This window comes from Mauremys mutica, chromosome 1 (genome assembly GCF_020497125.1).
Source record: "Mauremys mutica isolate MM-2020 ecotype Southern chromosome 1, ASM2049712v1, whole genome shotgun sequence".
NCBI classification, from domain to species: domain Eukaryota; kingdom Metazoa; phylum Chordata; order Testudines; family Geoemydidae; genus Mauremys; species Mauremys mutica.
Genome location: NC_059072.1, coordinates 360,901,626 through 360,916,871, shown reverse-complemented (window position 1 = coordinate 360,916,871; position 15,246 = coordinate 360,901,626). Strand labels below are relative to the sequence as shown.

Below are 15,246 nucleotides of genomic sequence, written 5' to 3'. Positions count from 1 at the left end.
TTCTGACCCCAAGGACTCAGCCACGTTACCAAGTCAGTATAAGTTTGGATCTTACCCAAAATACCATGCTGCCTTTAGTGTCTAAAACTAAAGGTTTATTATAAAGAAAAAAGAAAGAATATGAAGAGAGATGTTAAATGCGAAAAAAGTCACATACATTCAAAGACTTCAAAGTCCATCAGGTTCCTAACAGTATTGGTGAGTTTGCTGGCTTGCAAGTCCCCCTGGAAAACATTCACAGGTTAGATGGGTCATTCAGTCCTTTGTCCAGGGCTTCTTTTGTAAAAAAGTTACTTCAGAGTTTAGAAGAAGCAATGAAGACAAGAAGCCAGAGTGAAAACAAAATGGAGAAGATGCCGTTGATTTTTAGTCTTTTGCCATGCACCCTGACTTCTTTTGTTCCAAACACAAGCTGCCCAGGACATGAGCCTTAGAGTTCTGTCCACAGGTATGCCCCTGAATGCCTTGTTGTGTAGTAGGGTGTGTGTGGGAAGTGGAAAAAGGGATAAAGGGAATTTGGACGCAGACATCTTAGTTTTCAACAGAATAGAGCAAGAATCAAGCTAACTCTAACTCTAATAACTCGAGACTTTAAGGCAGGGCCTGGACGAGTCGGAAAACTAAGATGCTGTTTGACCTTGTGTTAGATAAGAATGTAACACAGACTGTAGCAGGAACTGTTGAGTAAGATATCAGGAAGGAATATGTATAAACAAGATGCGGCTGTTGATCATTATTGTATGCAACAAAAGATATAACTGCTTGCCCTAATTATTTATCTGGCGGAAATCTGCCTAGGAAGGGGGAATCCCTGTCCGTGCGCACTCTCCCCCTAGCAAGTGCTTGAGAATAAACTGTCTGTGACATGTTGCAAACAACTTAAGAGTGAAGACTGTTTTTTTTCCACAGGTGTATCCCTTGCCTTCTCTCAATGGGCCAATTGTATAGCAGATATCCCTTGATGGGCCACCAAGCTGGCTAGGATTGCATGCTTGTTAAACACCTCAAAGAATTCTAGTAGATTGGTGAGGCATGAATTCCCTTTACAAAACCATGTTGACTCTTCACCAACAAGTCATGTTCATCTATGTGTCTGACAATTTTGTTCTTTACTATAGTTTCAACCAATTTGCCTGATACTGAAGTCAGGCTTACTGGCCTGTATTGCCATGCCAAAACCCTTTTTTTTTTTTAAATTAGCATCACATTGGCTATTTTCCAGGCATCTGGTACAGAGGCTTATGTAAGCCATAGGTCACATACCACAGTTAGTAGTTCTGCAATTTGGTATTTGTGTTTCATCTGAACTTTTTGGTGACTGCCATTTGGTCTTGGTGGCTTAAATTGGTTTCATTTACCAAAACCTCCACCATTAACACGTCAATGTGTGGTAGTTCTCAGATCTGTCACCAAAAAAAAAAAAAAAGCTCATCTGTGGGAATCCCCTTCACATCCTCTGCAGTGAAAATCTATGCAAAGAATTCATTTAGCCTCTATGGAACAGCTTCATTTTCCTTGTGTGCTCCTTTAGCACCTCAATCATCTGGTGGCCCCTCTCCTCGTTTGGCAGGCTCACCACTTCTGATGTGCTTTGTAAAAAAATATTGTTAGTGGACAGTTCTGGTCATGCAGTTGCTCAGTGGAAGAGACACTGTTTCCCTTTGCACTGGCTTACAGAGCCTCCTGTTGTAAGGAAGAGGGTTATGCCACAGATAGCCGGACATACCAGTGATGGGCTCGCAGAGTCACTGGTATGTGAGGCAGAGCTCAGACGCTCTCTCTTCATGTTCAGTCATGAGACATGCACAAGCTGGGGTAAGGAAGGCCATGCAAATTCTCAGTAGAAAGGGGTGTGACCCAAGCCCAGTTCTGTATACCTACTTTCTCTATTGGACCCAAACAACCCCCTCCCCCAGATCCAGCTACCCCCAAACTTGGTGATGTTGGAAATTTGGATGCAGGCTGGGAGGTCTATCTCCAGCGCTAGAGCAGCTGTCATTGCTCATGGACAGGTTGGGGGTCCTCCTTTACTGGAACAATCTAAGGGAAATTTCCAGGTAGGAAGCCTTGTGGAATCTCCCTTCACTTCCCTGGCCTGCACCCTAAGTTTGTAATGTAGAACAGGGGGCTGATGGGGAGAAATCACGTCCTATAATATTATTATATTTTATTTTATTTCAGGAAGATCACAGCTGTGACAGCATCATTGTTATCACTCGGCTGCCCCCGAGGTAGCCATGTGACTAATTGGGATCATACGAGTAGTGATGGGAAGCTAAAATTCCAGAAATAGAACCTGAAGCAGGGCTTGGGCTGCAGTCCAGTTATGTAGCATCACCGCACATCCCCTGTGATTTGGCCTCCTGCAGTTTGCCATTGGCTGTCACAGGGTTAAAGCTGGTGCACACTAAGCCAAGCAGCTGAGGTTCCCTGATGGCCAAGTGGCCCCCAAGGGAATGTGCAGACATGCTTCATAAAGACAGTTGCCTCCGTATCTGAACAGACACTGCCTGCTGCCTGTGCAACCTCTCCGATGACTCCTTGTCCTTTAAGGTAAAGACCTCTGGTGTCAGCGGCTCCCCTTCTAGCAGGAATTAGGTACGTTGGCAGGTTTCACTACCTTTAAAATGCACAGTGAAGAGGAAAGGCTGCAAGCTGTTTCCATTTGCAGATGTCCTCTGAAGCTGCAGAGGACTCAGCTGGGCTGTCGGGGTGACTCAGTGATGCGGCTGGAGAGCAGGCAGTGCTAGGTAGCTTGGGAACCCCTCCCCTACATCTGCCTGTGCTTCAAGCTACACAGAAACCTGACATTCAAAGCAAGCTCAGAGTGTTAAACCACGATGCCCCAAGTCAGGGTTTCTCAAGGGGTCCCATTTCTAGAGGTGCCGTATGCTCTGGGCCCAATCCTGCCAGGGGCTGAGGGAGATGATACTCCATGGAATTTCAGTGACAAGTTCCCAAATCACCTCAGGTTCATTTACTCTTGGAAATTTAAACAGCAAATGTATTTTCAAAGGTTTTATTCTCTGGCTCGATTGTGAACACAGGAATTCAGAGCTGCGTTGTTCTGTGGTAACTGGTCCGATAGGGCATATTTCTGTTTCCTTATTAGCTGAGGGCACCAGCCTTTCTGCCCTGTAGATAACCTTCACAGTTACAGAGCTACCAGTGTCTCTTCCCTCTCTCTGGTGCCAGATGTCAGGCCTCGTAGCCTTCCCTCTCACGGGGTCAAATCCCTCCATTCTCCCACCCTCAGACTGGGCTCTGAGCTACAGCACACTGCGGGTTGACTGTGCTTGCTGAAGAGATCCGAATGGGCTCAGCCCCTGTGCTTGACATGTGTGTACTAGGGTACAGATGTGTAAATCTTATGCTAAAACTTTTCATTATATCGAAAGCCAGAAGCAGAGTTGTTAGAATCTCTGCAGGAAGGAGCTGGGGTAATTTTTACTGCTTAATGGCTTTGGATTTAGAAAGTGTTTCAGAAGCTCTCCAAATTTTGTTTGCAATGGGTTTGTTTAATTAACTCTTTCTTCAGTGAACATTTTCATTATACTGTCTCCTGGTAACTGACCAGAAGCTGTTTCTAACACTAATATTCAGAGTCATGCACTCAATAACTCTGCAGGACTTGTGCAAGACTTTCCAAAAGGTCATGAGTAGGGAGATCAAATGTCCCGATTTAATAGGGACAGTCCGGATATTTGGGGCTTTTTCTTTAGAGGCACCAATTACCCCCCAACTCCCTGTCCCAATTTTTCACACAAGCTGTCTGGTAATCCTAATCATGAGAAGCCATAAAAGCTTGTCTGTGTTTCAGCAAAGAGTTTAGCTGAGGTGCAGGAAAGGGGAGTGGTATACTGGTTGTATACAATTAACTCCTGTCACCAATTACATGACCATGGCTGAAGTAACTTGTACACTCAAGGAGATATTAATGCAATACCAGTGTTAGAAGTATTGACCCATTTGTGATGCCAACTCCTCCCCTGCCCAGCTGAAATAACTGTCAATGTTAGCTTGTAATTTTCCAAATATTTACAGAGCGTTGCATGGGGAGAGGATGCAGGTCCTGTGAGGAGGTAGAGGAGCCTGTAGGATGATCAAAGTCTCTGGATTTCATCATCTGACCCAGTATGGCCACCCTTACGTTTTTATGCTCTAAGGTCACAATGCTAAAATCATACAGTGCTCAAGTAGGCTGCGGAACTCACAGCCACAAGATATCAATAGGGCCAAGAGCTTAGCAGGATTCAAAGAGGAACTGGGTAACCAGAAAATCCAATTACAGTCAGGAGGATAGTTTTAGACAAAAGTTTCGAGGGTCTCTAAACCTTGTGCATTTACTCTACAAAATACATCTAGCTAGTGGATGTCAGGGGGAAATTCCCTCGGAGCAGGTCATCTCATAGCTGCTTACTGCAGGGTTTCTTCAACCTTCCTCTGCACCATCTGGACATGGCCATCGGCTACTGGCATAGATGGACTACAAGTCTGATCCAGTCTGACAGTGACTATCTTCTGTGATACAGCATGGCCAGAGGGCAGCAGGAGAGTGATAGAGGGGAGATATGTAAGCCCCAGGATGATGAAAGCTTTATTCCCTTTAGAGGGAAGAGAGGTTGCTATAGATTAATTAGAGAACCTGAAGCCTGTCACCTGATAATAACCCCCTGCTTCAATCAGACAGAAAAAAAGGATTTGAAACAGAGTGGTTTGGTGTTGAAGAAGAGAGCAGTTTGGAGGAGAGCAGTTTGGAGAAGTACTGTAGCAGGTTGGAAGACCAAGACCCTAGGTAAAGGAAAACCTGGCTTGTGCAGAGCAGAGGGACTCCACAGAGACAAGAGGTTGGGAGAAACTTGGCCCTAGCGGAAAGAGGGCAAGAAGTCCCCACAAGCTGAAGGGCCAGAGAGGAAAGTGGTCCAGGGGAAAAAATCACTAGTTCAAGTCATTTTCCGTTATCCCTAGGGCCCCTGGGCTGAGACCCGGAGTAGAGGATGGGCCCGGGTCCCTCCCTCTCCACTCCCCTTCTCTGGGACACTAGTGGGACACTTGATACCCCAGTTCAAGGGTGAGAAACGGCACCCTGAACCCCCTCACATTGCCGGCACTATTATGATGTGTCCCGCGCTTTCACCTTGAGCTCTGGGAGTCTGTAGATTTGCACTGAGAGCACAGAGATTTCTCCTTAAATATAATCTAATCTCATTTTATTATTTTTTTTAGGTAGGTAATTTCAGAACTCTTCAGACGTGCCCAGTAAATTATGTCATCTGTCAATGACACCAAATTTAAATCTGTAGTGTTCCTTCTCACTGGGATACCACGTCAGAAAGACATCTATCTCTGGATCTCTATCCCCTTCTGCATAGTGTATGTTATTTCGATATTAGGAAATTCACTCATTCTGTTCATTATAAAAACAGATCGAAGCCTGCATGAGCCCATGTACATTTTCCTTTCCATGTTGGCCGTCACAGACCTTGGCATATCGGTAGCCACCATGCCGACGATAGTGGGCATATACTTGTTTAACTCTAGGGAGATCAGCCTGGATGCCTGTTTTACCCAGCTGTTCTTCATCCATTTCCTTCAATGCACTGAAACCTCCATGCTCTTGTTGATGGCTTTTGATCGCTTCATTGCAATCCGACACCCGCTGAGATATACCTCCATCTTAACTCTGCCAACAATCGCTAAGATGGGACTGATGATTTTGCTAAGAGCGATAGTCGTAATACTACCACTTCCCTTTCTCCTAAAACAGTTCCAATACTGTCGAGACAATGTCCTCTCCCATTCCTACTGCCTGTACCAGGACGTCATGAAGATGGCTTGTTCCGATATCACAGTCAACAGCATCTATGGATTGTTTACTAAACTTTTACTGATGGGTGTGGACTCACTGCTCATTTTCCTCTCTTACGTGATGATCCTCAAAACAGTGCTGAGCATCGCATCCCATGAGGAGTGCCTCAGGGCCCTGAACACCTGCGTCTCCCACCTCTGTGCCGTCCTGCTCTTCTACACGCCAGAGATCAGCTTGTCTGTGATACACAGATTTGTGAAGGGCTCTTCTCCCTTGCTTCAGATTCTCCTGGGCTACATCTCACTGCTTCTCCCACCGCTGATGAACCCAATTGTGTATAGCGTGAAAAGCAAACACCTTCGTGCGAGGATAATCAGGGTGTTTGTCAAGTGAAGGGTCAGTTCATCAATTGGTTCCAGCATTGGTGACACTGGAGATGAAAATCATGGGACACCTATTCCATTCTGGACCCTTACATCCGAGATGGCATGCGCTGCTGATCTCCACTCTGCAGCGAGAAATGCAGGCAGGATTGTACAGGGAGATTATGGCAAACCAGTAAAGTGCCTGAAACCACTATGGCTTATTGCAAAAAGCAGCCTAGTCAGCAAGCTGTACATTGGCCATGCAGCAGTCTCAGCTTGACCAAGGCAGGAGGAGAGGGGGTTTTGGGTGCCACAAAAAGGGCACCTTGACCCCGCGTCCTTCCTGATGAGAATAGTGTTAATGTTGCTGATACATGCATTTTAGCAGACCAAGATGTGCCCCAGGAATGTGTCTAACAGGGTCTCAAGGCTGCAAACTCTGGAAAAATCCACACCTGGTTAATCAATAATCAGAAGGAAACTCTTGCTTGACCATTGAAACTGCTTGCTTAACAAGTTTTCTTTAAGGGACATGTCATTGTGTTACTAATATAGAAAGAAGGGGGAAAAGTTTGAGGTAGTTGGACTCATTTGGACTCTGGTGTTTATCTCCTCATGTCTTGATAGAGCAATCCAATCCCCACTCAGCCGGCATTGTGTTAGGGTAAACCTGCCAAGCCCTTTTGAATCTCCTCCTAAGCCAGATTCTCCATTGTCCTGACCATCCTAGGAGCCCTTCTCTGCATCTGTTACAGTTCAAATTAATCTTACTTCAATATGAGTGATCAGAATTTTACACAGTTTTCCTGAGGAGGTCACAGCAGTGTCTGTTATAAGGCTATTAATACTTCCCAACCTCTCCTGACACATTCTAGGATCTCATTTGCCTTGTTCACAGCAGCATCACATCAGTGGCTCACAGTCATGCTGGGACTGACTAATACACCCAGGTCTTTCTCCACCTATGTCATTTCCAAGTTACCCTTGGCTGTATAAACAGAGGCGTAGTGAGTAGAAGTAGGAAAGATTGAGAACTGACTTGATGACCGTTTACAAGCAGCATCACAGGGACAATATACCAGCTACTAATGGACTCTTTAATCTAGCAGGGGAAAGTATAACAAGAACCAATGGCTGGAGACTGAAGCCAGACAAATTAAATTTGGAAATGCAGCACACATTTTTAAGAGCGAGGGTCTTTTACCTAGAGTCAAACACACAGTGCTGTCTGAGGACTGGATATGTTTGGAGCAATCAGCTTTCCTAGTTATTCATTGCCATGGATAAAATTTGCACAGGAAGGTTTTTTCCCCTAAAGGTTCTCACACTCACTCCCTGAATACATTCTGCACCTCTGCTACGGGCCCCGCCCCCAAGTTTGAGAAGGTCTGGACTAGAGTTTTTAAAGTCTCCTTCTGGCTGTAAATTCTATGACTTTATGAATCATTGTCTCAAGTGGATCATTATCTTGGCTGCAACTTGAACATGTTGCCAGTCTCAATGCTGATAGGCACTCAACCAGGACAGATGTTGCACAAGAAGAATTGAGATTTTCACAGTAAACAAGGCTATCTGGTGTCTTCACTCTCTAAACCAGGCCTTTCCTGTCTTGGGATGAGTCTCACAATTGTTCCACTCTTCCAGCTGGGAACAACACCCCATCCGTGCTAAACGCGTATCACCAAACAGGTCCGACTAGACACCTCAGTCACTTCTCTTCAGGTGCTTGTTACCAGAGCTATACAGCCAACTTCAGCCTCCTTAAAACAAGTAGGTTTGTGAGCAAACAGCACGAAGCATTAGAGAAAGGAGCTAGTGAACAGGAGTGGCTAACAGAGTAGTGTGATGTTGCACTCCATATGATTTTATGAAAATATGCTAATAAGTGTGAATATAATGTAACTAGAATATGCTTCATGAAAAAGTCTCTTGTAAGGGATCATTAAAAAGCTTATAAGCTAGTGTGTTCATCCTATTTGTATGACTGTATCACTCTTGTATCTGAAACTAGAAATATGAAATATAACTCTCAGGTCCTATCATAATTATGCAAAGTGTGGCCCATTGATGGTGGTTTGGAATCTTGATAACCAGGACAATTTACTGTAGATGGCTCTGTTCACTTGCAAGCCTTCCTGTAAGTCAGGGCAGGAAAAATGAAGGCTCAGGGTCTGACAGGACATGAGACCATGTCACCTGGTACTGGAATCCATCTTAAACCTGGTGCTTTTCCATTTATAAGGAGGGATAGGAACCCAGTGACACAAAAGATTCCCGCCTTGTGCCAAAGCTATATAAGGTGGTTGAACAGAACATAGGAGGCTGCAGTCATGAGAAATCCCCTAGCTACCACCTGAGCTGGAACAAGGACTGTACCGGGGAAAGGATTGGGCCCAGACTAGGAAGGAGTCTAGTCTGTGAAAGAAGCTTATTGGAACATTTATGAGGTTGTGATTTCATCTGTATTCAGTTTCCTACTGTATTAGGTTTAGACTTGTGTATTGTATTTTGCTTGGTAATTTATTTTGTTCCCTCTGTTATTACTTGCAACCACTTAAATCCTACTTTTTATACCTAATAAAATTACTTTTTGCATATTAATTAACCCAGAGCAAGTAATTAATACCTGGAGGGAGCAAACAGCTGTGCATATCTCTCTATTAGTATTATAGAGGGTGGACAATTTATGAATTTACTTTGTATAAGCTTTATACAGAGTAAAATGGATTTATTTAGCATTTGGACCTCATTGGGAACTGGGTATCTGGGTACTACAGACAGGAGCACTTTCTAAGCTATTTTCTGTTAAGTCTTCAGCTTTTGGAGGACGTGGTTCAGACCTGGGTCTGTGTTTGTAGCAGGCTAGCATGTCTGGCTTAACAAGACAGAGTACTGAAGTCCCAAGCTGCCAAGGAAAACAGACTCAGAGATAGTCTCAGCACATCAGGTGGCAGTCCCAATGGGGGTCTCTGTGCTTGAATCTGTCAGAGGGAGTTTTGCGGGCGACTTCTCCAAGTGAAGGAGGAGCAATTACATGACCCTTGGGGTAAGTTTGTTGTCTGTAGTGTGTGTGTTTGAGATGTGCTTGCTGATTGACTGAAATATATCTTGTGATGTGTTTGTCTGGGGGACCGTGTGCTGAATATAGAGGCCTACTAGTCGAGGCTGAGAGCTTCTTAACAAGACTTTGATCCCTAAGCCCTTTCGTACCCATCAGCACTTAAACAGGGATCGGGGCTAATCAGAAAGAACAAGGTTTTTAAAACCCTGCTCCTAAGTGACCAGAGGAGCTGTTTGAGGGGAGCGAGATACACTTAACATTATTAAAACTTAATGCCAAAACACTCCCTGGTAAAAATAACAATAATAAAGGAATGAGTTTCAGTAGTGAAAAGAGAATGTAGGTAGAAGCCCAGCAACAGAGTAGGAGCTATCCAGTTCATTACATCCAATGCAGCATGTGGCATAGATGTGCATTCGGTGCAAGGAGCTGCTGGCCCTCAGAGAGCGTGTATGGACTTTGGAGACCACGGTGGGTGAACTGGAAAAGCCAAGGGAGACAGAGAGGTACATAGATGAGACTTTTTGGGACAGAGTAGAACAGTCCCACTCCTGGTCTGACAGTTTCTATTCTGTTGAGGAGGATGAAAGTCTCAGAGAAGGAGGATATTCAACTGGAGCAGAAGGAAATGACCCCTTAGTTGGGACCCTCCTTCCACATCATGTTGTGGTATCCTCTCGCATTGAGATTATCTCTCCAGGGAAGGGAACTCTAGTTATTAGGAAGATACAGGTCATAGATTTCAGAAATTCAAACATAGATAGCTGGGTTTGTGGTGATTGGGAGAACTGCATGGTGACTTGCATTCCCGGAGCGAAGGTTGCGGATCTCTCGAGACATCTAGAAAGAGTTATGTGTAGTGCTGGGGAAGTCGTGGTACATGTAGGTACCAATGACACAATGAAGGATAGGAGATGTGTCCTGTAGGCCAAATTTAGGCTGCTAGCTAAGAGGTTGAAGTTCAGGACCTCTGTGGTAGCATTCTCTGAACCATTTCCAGTTCCATGTGCAGAGCCAGTAAGACAGGCTGAATTGCAGGGTCTCAAAGCATGGCTGAGACGATAGTGTAGAGAGGAGGGATATAGATTTATTAGGAAATGGGAAAACTTTGGGGAAAGGAGGAAGCCTATACAGGAAGGCTGGGCTCCACCTAAACCAAAAATGGAACCAGATTGCTGGCACTTAAAATTAAAAGTGTCGTAGAGCAATTTTTAAACTAAGGGCTGCGGGAAAGCCGAGAGGTGCAGAGGAGCACGTTTACGGACACAGACTTAGGGGATGATCTGTTACTGGAGATTCTTTATGTCCTTGTAAAGAGGAGAGAATGGAAAATGATAAATACAGGTAGGATCTCATGAGCAACAGTTATATGAAAAAAAACACCTCCCATTCAATTACATCATGTAATGGCACACAGCTAAAAAGTGACAGTTTATAAAGTGCTTTTATACGAAAGCGAGAAGTCTAAATAATAAGATGGGTGAACTAGAGTGCTTCATATTAAATGAAGATATTGATATAATAGTCATCACAGAAGCTTGGTGGAATGAGGGTAATGAAAGGGTAGAAAATATATCAAAGGACAGAACAGGTCGTGCTGGTGGGGGAGTGGCACTATATCTTAAAGAAAGTGTAGAAACAAATGAAGTAAAAATCTTAAATGAACCAAACTGTACCAAAGGATCTATATGAATAGTAATTCCATGCTTTAATAAAAAAGCAGTAGGGACATATTACTGACCAGCTGACCAGGATGGTGCTAGTGATGGAGTTGTTACTCCATGGAGCCCTAAAAAAGCCCTGATCTTAGGGTCTCCGAGTATCTGATTCTGAGCACCTTGAATGAATTTATCCTCTCACCATCACTGTGAGGCAGGGCAGGGCTATTATCTACTTGAGCAGAGGCTTGGAGACAGCCAATGGCTTGCTCATAGTAACAGATGACAAGGGAATTAAATCCACCTGTCCTGAGTCACAGAGCAGTAACTACACCACAGCACCAGGCTACCAGCCATCCGAGTGGTGACAGGCCTGGATGGAATCTCTGCTGCAGCTGCAGAGCTCCCCCTCCCGGCCATGCTGCAGAGAGCGGGGGTGGCAAGGAGATAGTTGATTCTCTGGCCTGTTCTCCCTCTGCCACAGCAGATTTTAAAGCAGCCTGGGCACTGGGCTAACTTCTGCCTGACTTTAACAGCTTCCAAGTGTGCAGCACACTCTGGCCATGTCCGTGCGGATCAGGGCCACCACAGAGTGTCCCCTGGGGGCTTGAGGTGGCCCCGCAGGCACCCTGCTCTCAGCCTGGAATATTTAAAACAAGAGCTCCCTTTGAGGGGTCACATTTATTCAGTCTTCTGCAACACCCAAGGTCTCCTGTGCTCCAACTTGACCAGTCTGCTTTACTCATGAACACCCTACCACCCCCGTTGCTGGTGTCTGCATTGCTTCAGACTTGCTGCAACCCCTTTTCCCTTGAGCCCCTCGCCCACATCTCTTATCACTAGGCCCTGCCCCCTGCTGCTCAGATTCCCCTGAGGCTCCGCCTCCCGGCCATGCCAGAGCTGGGGCATGGTAAGAGCTACTGTGATGGTCTCTGATCAAAATATGACCACATAGATCACTTTCACCACCACTGTTATATATTTGCAACACACTTGTACAAAATGTGAGATGTAAGATGTCTATGAAAAAGTTGTGATTTGCTGGTTATGGCTGTGCTATCTCTATGCATGTATCATTTTTGTATTTGAAAGTATGACTGTTGTCTCTATACCTGGATTTCAAATGTTTGCTCCTGCGGTAAATTTGTTAGTCTTTAAGGTGCCACAAGTACTCCTGTTCTTTTTACCCACAAAGTAATTAGCCTGCAAATCTTAGAGGGACTATTCAAATTAAGGGCTCATCAAGAAACACTTAACTGACAATGGACCATGGGAGATGCCCATCTACACTGAATAGACTGTCCTGGAAATGGTCTGTCGGGGTATAGGCAATAAGTTCCTGCTGTAACTAAGCAAGATTATGGATGGACGGGTGACTTGCTCATGTGATTCCAAACCCCAGCTTGTCTCCTGTAATTTCCCACTAGCTGTGCTGAGGGCTGTGTTTGAAACAGTAGGTTTCCCTCCACATGGCTGACGCTATAAACGGCTATAAATAGAAACACCTCCATTTTGCTTCTTTCCTGATCAAGCCTCTGGACTATGAATTTGTACTAATGGGAGCATCTAACCAATGGACTGAGGTCTTTCCAATGATTTGGAAGCAACTAGTGACTTATCAAGCCAGCAGTTTATTCCATCACTGCTACAAGCCTGGAATAAGAACTTTCCATTTATTGTATGTATTTGACTCCTTTAACCAATATTTACTCTCACTTCTTTCTTTCTTTCTTTCTTTCTTTCTTTCTTTCTTTCTTTCAATAAATATTTAGATTATAGCTAGCAAATGATTGGCATCAGCATGATTTTGGGATAAGATCTGAGTTATATATTCACCTGTCTGTGCGGCTGGTCCTTTGGGATCAAATGAACCTGTTCTTACATTAAATTGGTTCTAAAGACCCACGCATCTTTCAATCTAGTGTTTTTGATGGAGATATAAATACTGGGATATCTAGGAAACTGCTTTTATGACTTCTTGTTAGCCAGTGTGGTGAAACGGAATTTCACTTTGTGTTGCTGCTTTGCTATATCTCATGGGAGAATAATCACCAGTTTTTGGGGTCTGTCTGCCCTATTTCTCAGCAATTTGTCCTGAATTTGGTATTCGCAGTTGTGACCCACAAAAGAACAGTTACATCTACCCTGAGAGCCCAGGCTGCTGTGGAGATTCCCAGACTCTCCAACTTCTCTGGGGATGCGTCCTGACGGGCAGAGACATAGGCTGGGGCTTTCTCTTGTCCCCCAAGTCCCCTGCCCAGGGCAGCTGGAGGATCTGGGGCTCCTCACAGAGGCTCTAGCTCCCTGATCAGCTCTTTCCATGGCCCGGCTCTGGCTTCTGGCCTGGACTGGGGGTGGAGCCTGAGTGGAAGAGGAGGAGTAGAGAGTGGGGCCTCCAGGGGGAAGAAAGGAGGCAGGAGCAGGGTCACCGAGGGAACAGGAGTCCGGATCTGTGTCCCTCTTCTGTCTTTTGAAATGGTGCTCACCCTACACTGAATGTGCTGGGTTTGGATAGGAGCTCGCTGGGCCTGAGCTGAGGCCAGTTTCCACTGTTTTGCATTGCTGGTGCAGCACAAATGGAGCAGAAGGGGAGGGAATCTTGGCCTGAGTCTCTTACCAGGACTCCTGTGTGTCAGACCATTAGTGTCGCTCCTGCGTTAATCATGTGTCTGACAGTGACACCAGTCAGTCACTAGCATCTGAGTGTTCCGGGGTAGACTGACTGACTTTGCCCCTTGAATAGCCCCTGTCCACAGCTGATGCAGCACTCATGGGTCGTGCTGCACCCAGAGCGCTCAGAATGGGCCAGAACTGTGACAGCAGAACAGTTCTGCAGCTGTTTTCATAGCACTTGGATGTTTAGAGAGACAAATGACAATGACAGGCCATCAGTAATGTGAAACAGCATCCACATTCCTTCCCTTTATTGACTATCAACAGGAATTGTGAGGTTGGAGTGACCATGAATCCGGCTCTTTATGGGCCAAAATCCCACCAATCCCCTGGCTCTCCACAAAAAGTCACTCTGTAAATGCTGCTGCCTGCCTTGGGATCAGTAACTCATGTAATCTTGGATGTAAGGGTCCAGGGCGGAATATGTGGCCCATATTTTTCGTCTCCCATGTCACTGGAGCCAGGTGGTGAACTGACCCTTCACTTGATGAACACCCTGATTATCCTCACACGAAGGTGTTTGCTTTTCACGCTGTACACAATTGGGTTCATCAGCGGGGGGAGAAGCAGGGAGATGTAGCCCAGGACAATCTGAAGTAATGGTAAAGAGCCCTTCCCAAAGTAGTGTATCACAGTCAAGCTGATATCTGGTGTGTAGAAGAGCAGGAGGGCGCAGAGGTGGGAGATGCAGGTGTTCAGGGCCCTTAGGCGCTCCTCATGGGATGCGATGCTCAGCACTGTTTTGAGGATCATCACATAAGAGAGGAAGATGAGCAGCAAGTCCAACCCCATCTGGAACAGTTTAGTAAACAATCCATAGATGATGTTGACTGTGATATCCGAACATGCCATCTTCATGACCTCCCGGTGCACACAGTAGGAATGGAAGAGGACATTGTCTCGACAGTATTGGAACCGTTTCAGGAGAAAAGGAAGTGGAAGTATTATGACCATGGCTCTTATCATAACCACCAGTCCCATCTTGGCTATTCTCAGCAGGGTTAAGATGGAAGTATATCTCAGCGGGTAATGGATTGCGATGAAGCGGTCAAAGGCCATCAACAACAGCACAGAGGATTCAATGCACTGAAGCAAGTGGATGCAGAAAAGCTGGACTAAACAGGCATCGAGGCTGATCTCCCTAGAGTTAAACAAGTGTGTGCCCAGTATCGTCGGAAGTGTCGTTATCAATATGCCAAGGTCTGTGACGGCCAACATGGAAAGGAAAATGTACATGGGCTCATGGAGGCTTGGATCTGTTTTTACAATGAACAGAATAATTGAATTTCCTACTATTGAAATAACATACATGAAGCAGAAGGGGATAGAAATCCGGAGATGTGCATCATCATGACTCGGTAGCCTGGTGAGAAGGAATATTACAGATTTAAATTTAGTGTCATTGGCAGCTGACATATTGTACTGGGCAGGTCTGAGGAGTTCTGAAATGTTCTTTCTAAAAGAAAAGAAATAAGAAATTAGATTATATTTATCAAGAATTTATTCTGCTCTCAGTTCAAGCCTCCAGACTCCCAGAGCTGAAGGTAGATAAGCAAAAACTTACTCTAGGATTTACATGTTTCTGATTAGCCAGACTGGATCAGACTTGTAGTCCATCTACCCCAGTAACCAGTGGCCACGTTCAGATGGTTGAGGAGAAGGTGAAAGAAGCCCTGAAAT

General features: G+C 45.2%; 2 protein-coding genes across 2 annotated transcripts; one reads left to right on the top strand and one right to left on the bottom strand.

Moving 5' to 3' along the window:
* The first annotated feature begins 5,266 nt into the window (after positions 1-5,266).
* On the top strand, positions 5,267-6,202 carry LOC123361815 (olfactory receptor 51G2-like). The gene has a single exon (XM_045001965.1). It carries the CDS (start codon positions 5,267-5,269, stop codon positions 6,200-6,202), a length of 936 nt encoding a protein of 311 aa, XP_044857900.1.
* Positions 6,203-14,046: 7,844 nt separating this feature from the next.
* Positions 14,047-14,982, bottom strand: LOC123361814 (olfactory receptor 51G2-like). The gene has a single exon (XM_045001964.1). The coding sequence runs from the start codon at positions 14,980-14,982 to the stop codon at positions 14,047-14,049; it is 936 nt and encodes a 311-aa protein (XP_044857899.1).
* Positions 14,983-15,246: the final 264 nt, after the last annotated feature.

Coding starts and splice junctions, on each gene's coding strand:
- LOC123361815 (XM_045001965.1), top strand. CDS start 5,267: ATGTCATCTGTCAATGACACCAAATTTAAATCTGTAGTGTTCCTTCTC.
- LOC123361814 (XM_045001964.1), bottom strand. CDS start 14,982: ATGTCAGCTGCCAATGACACTAAATTTAAATCTGTAATATTCCTTCTC.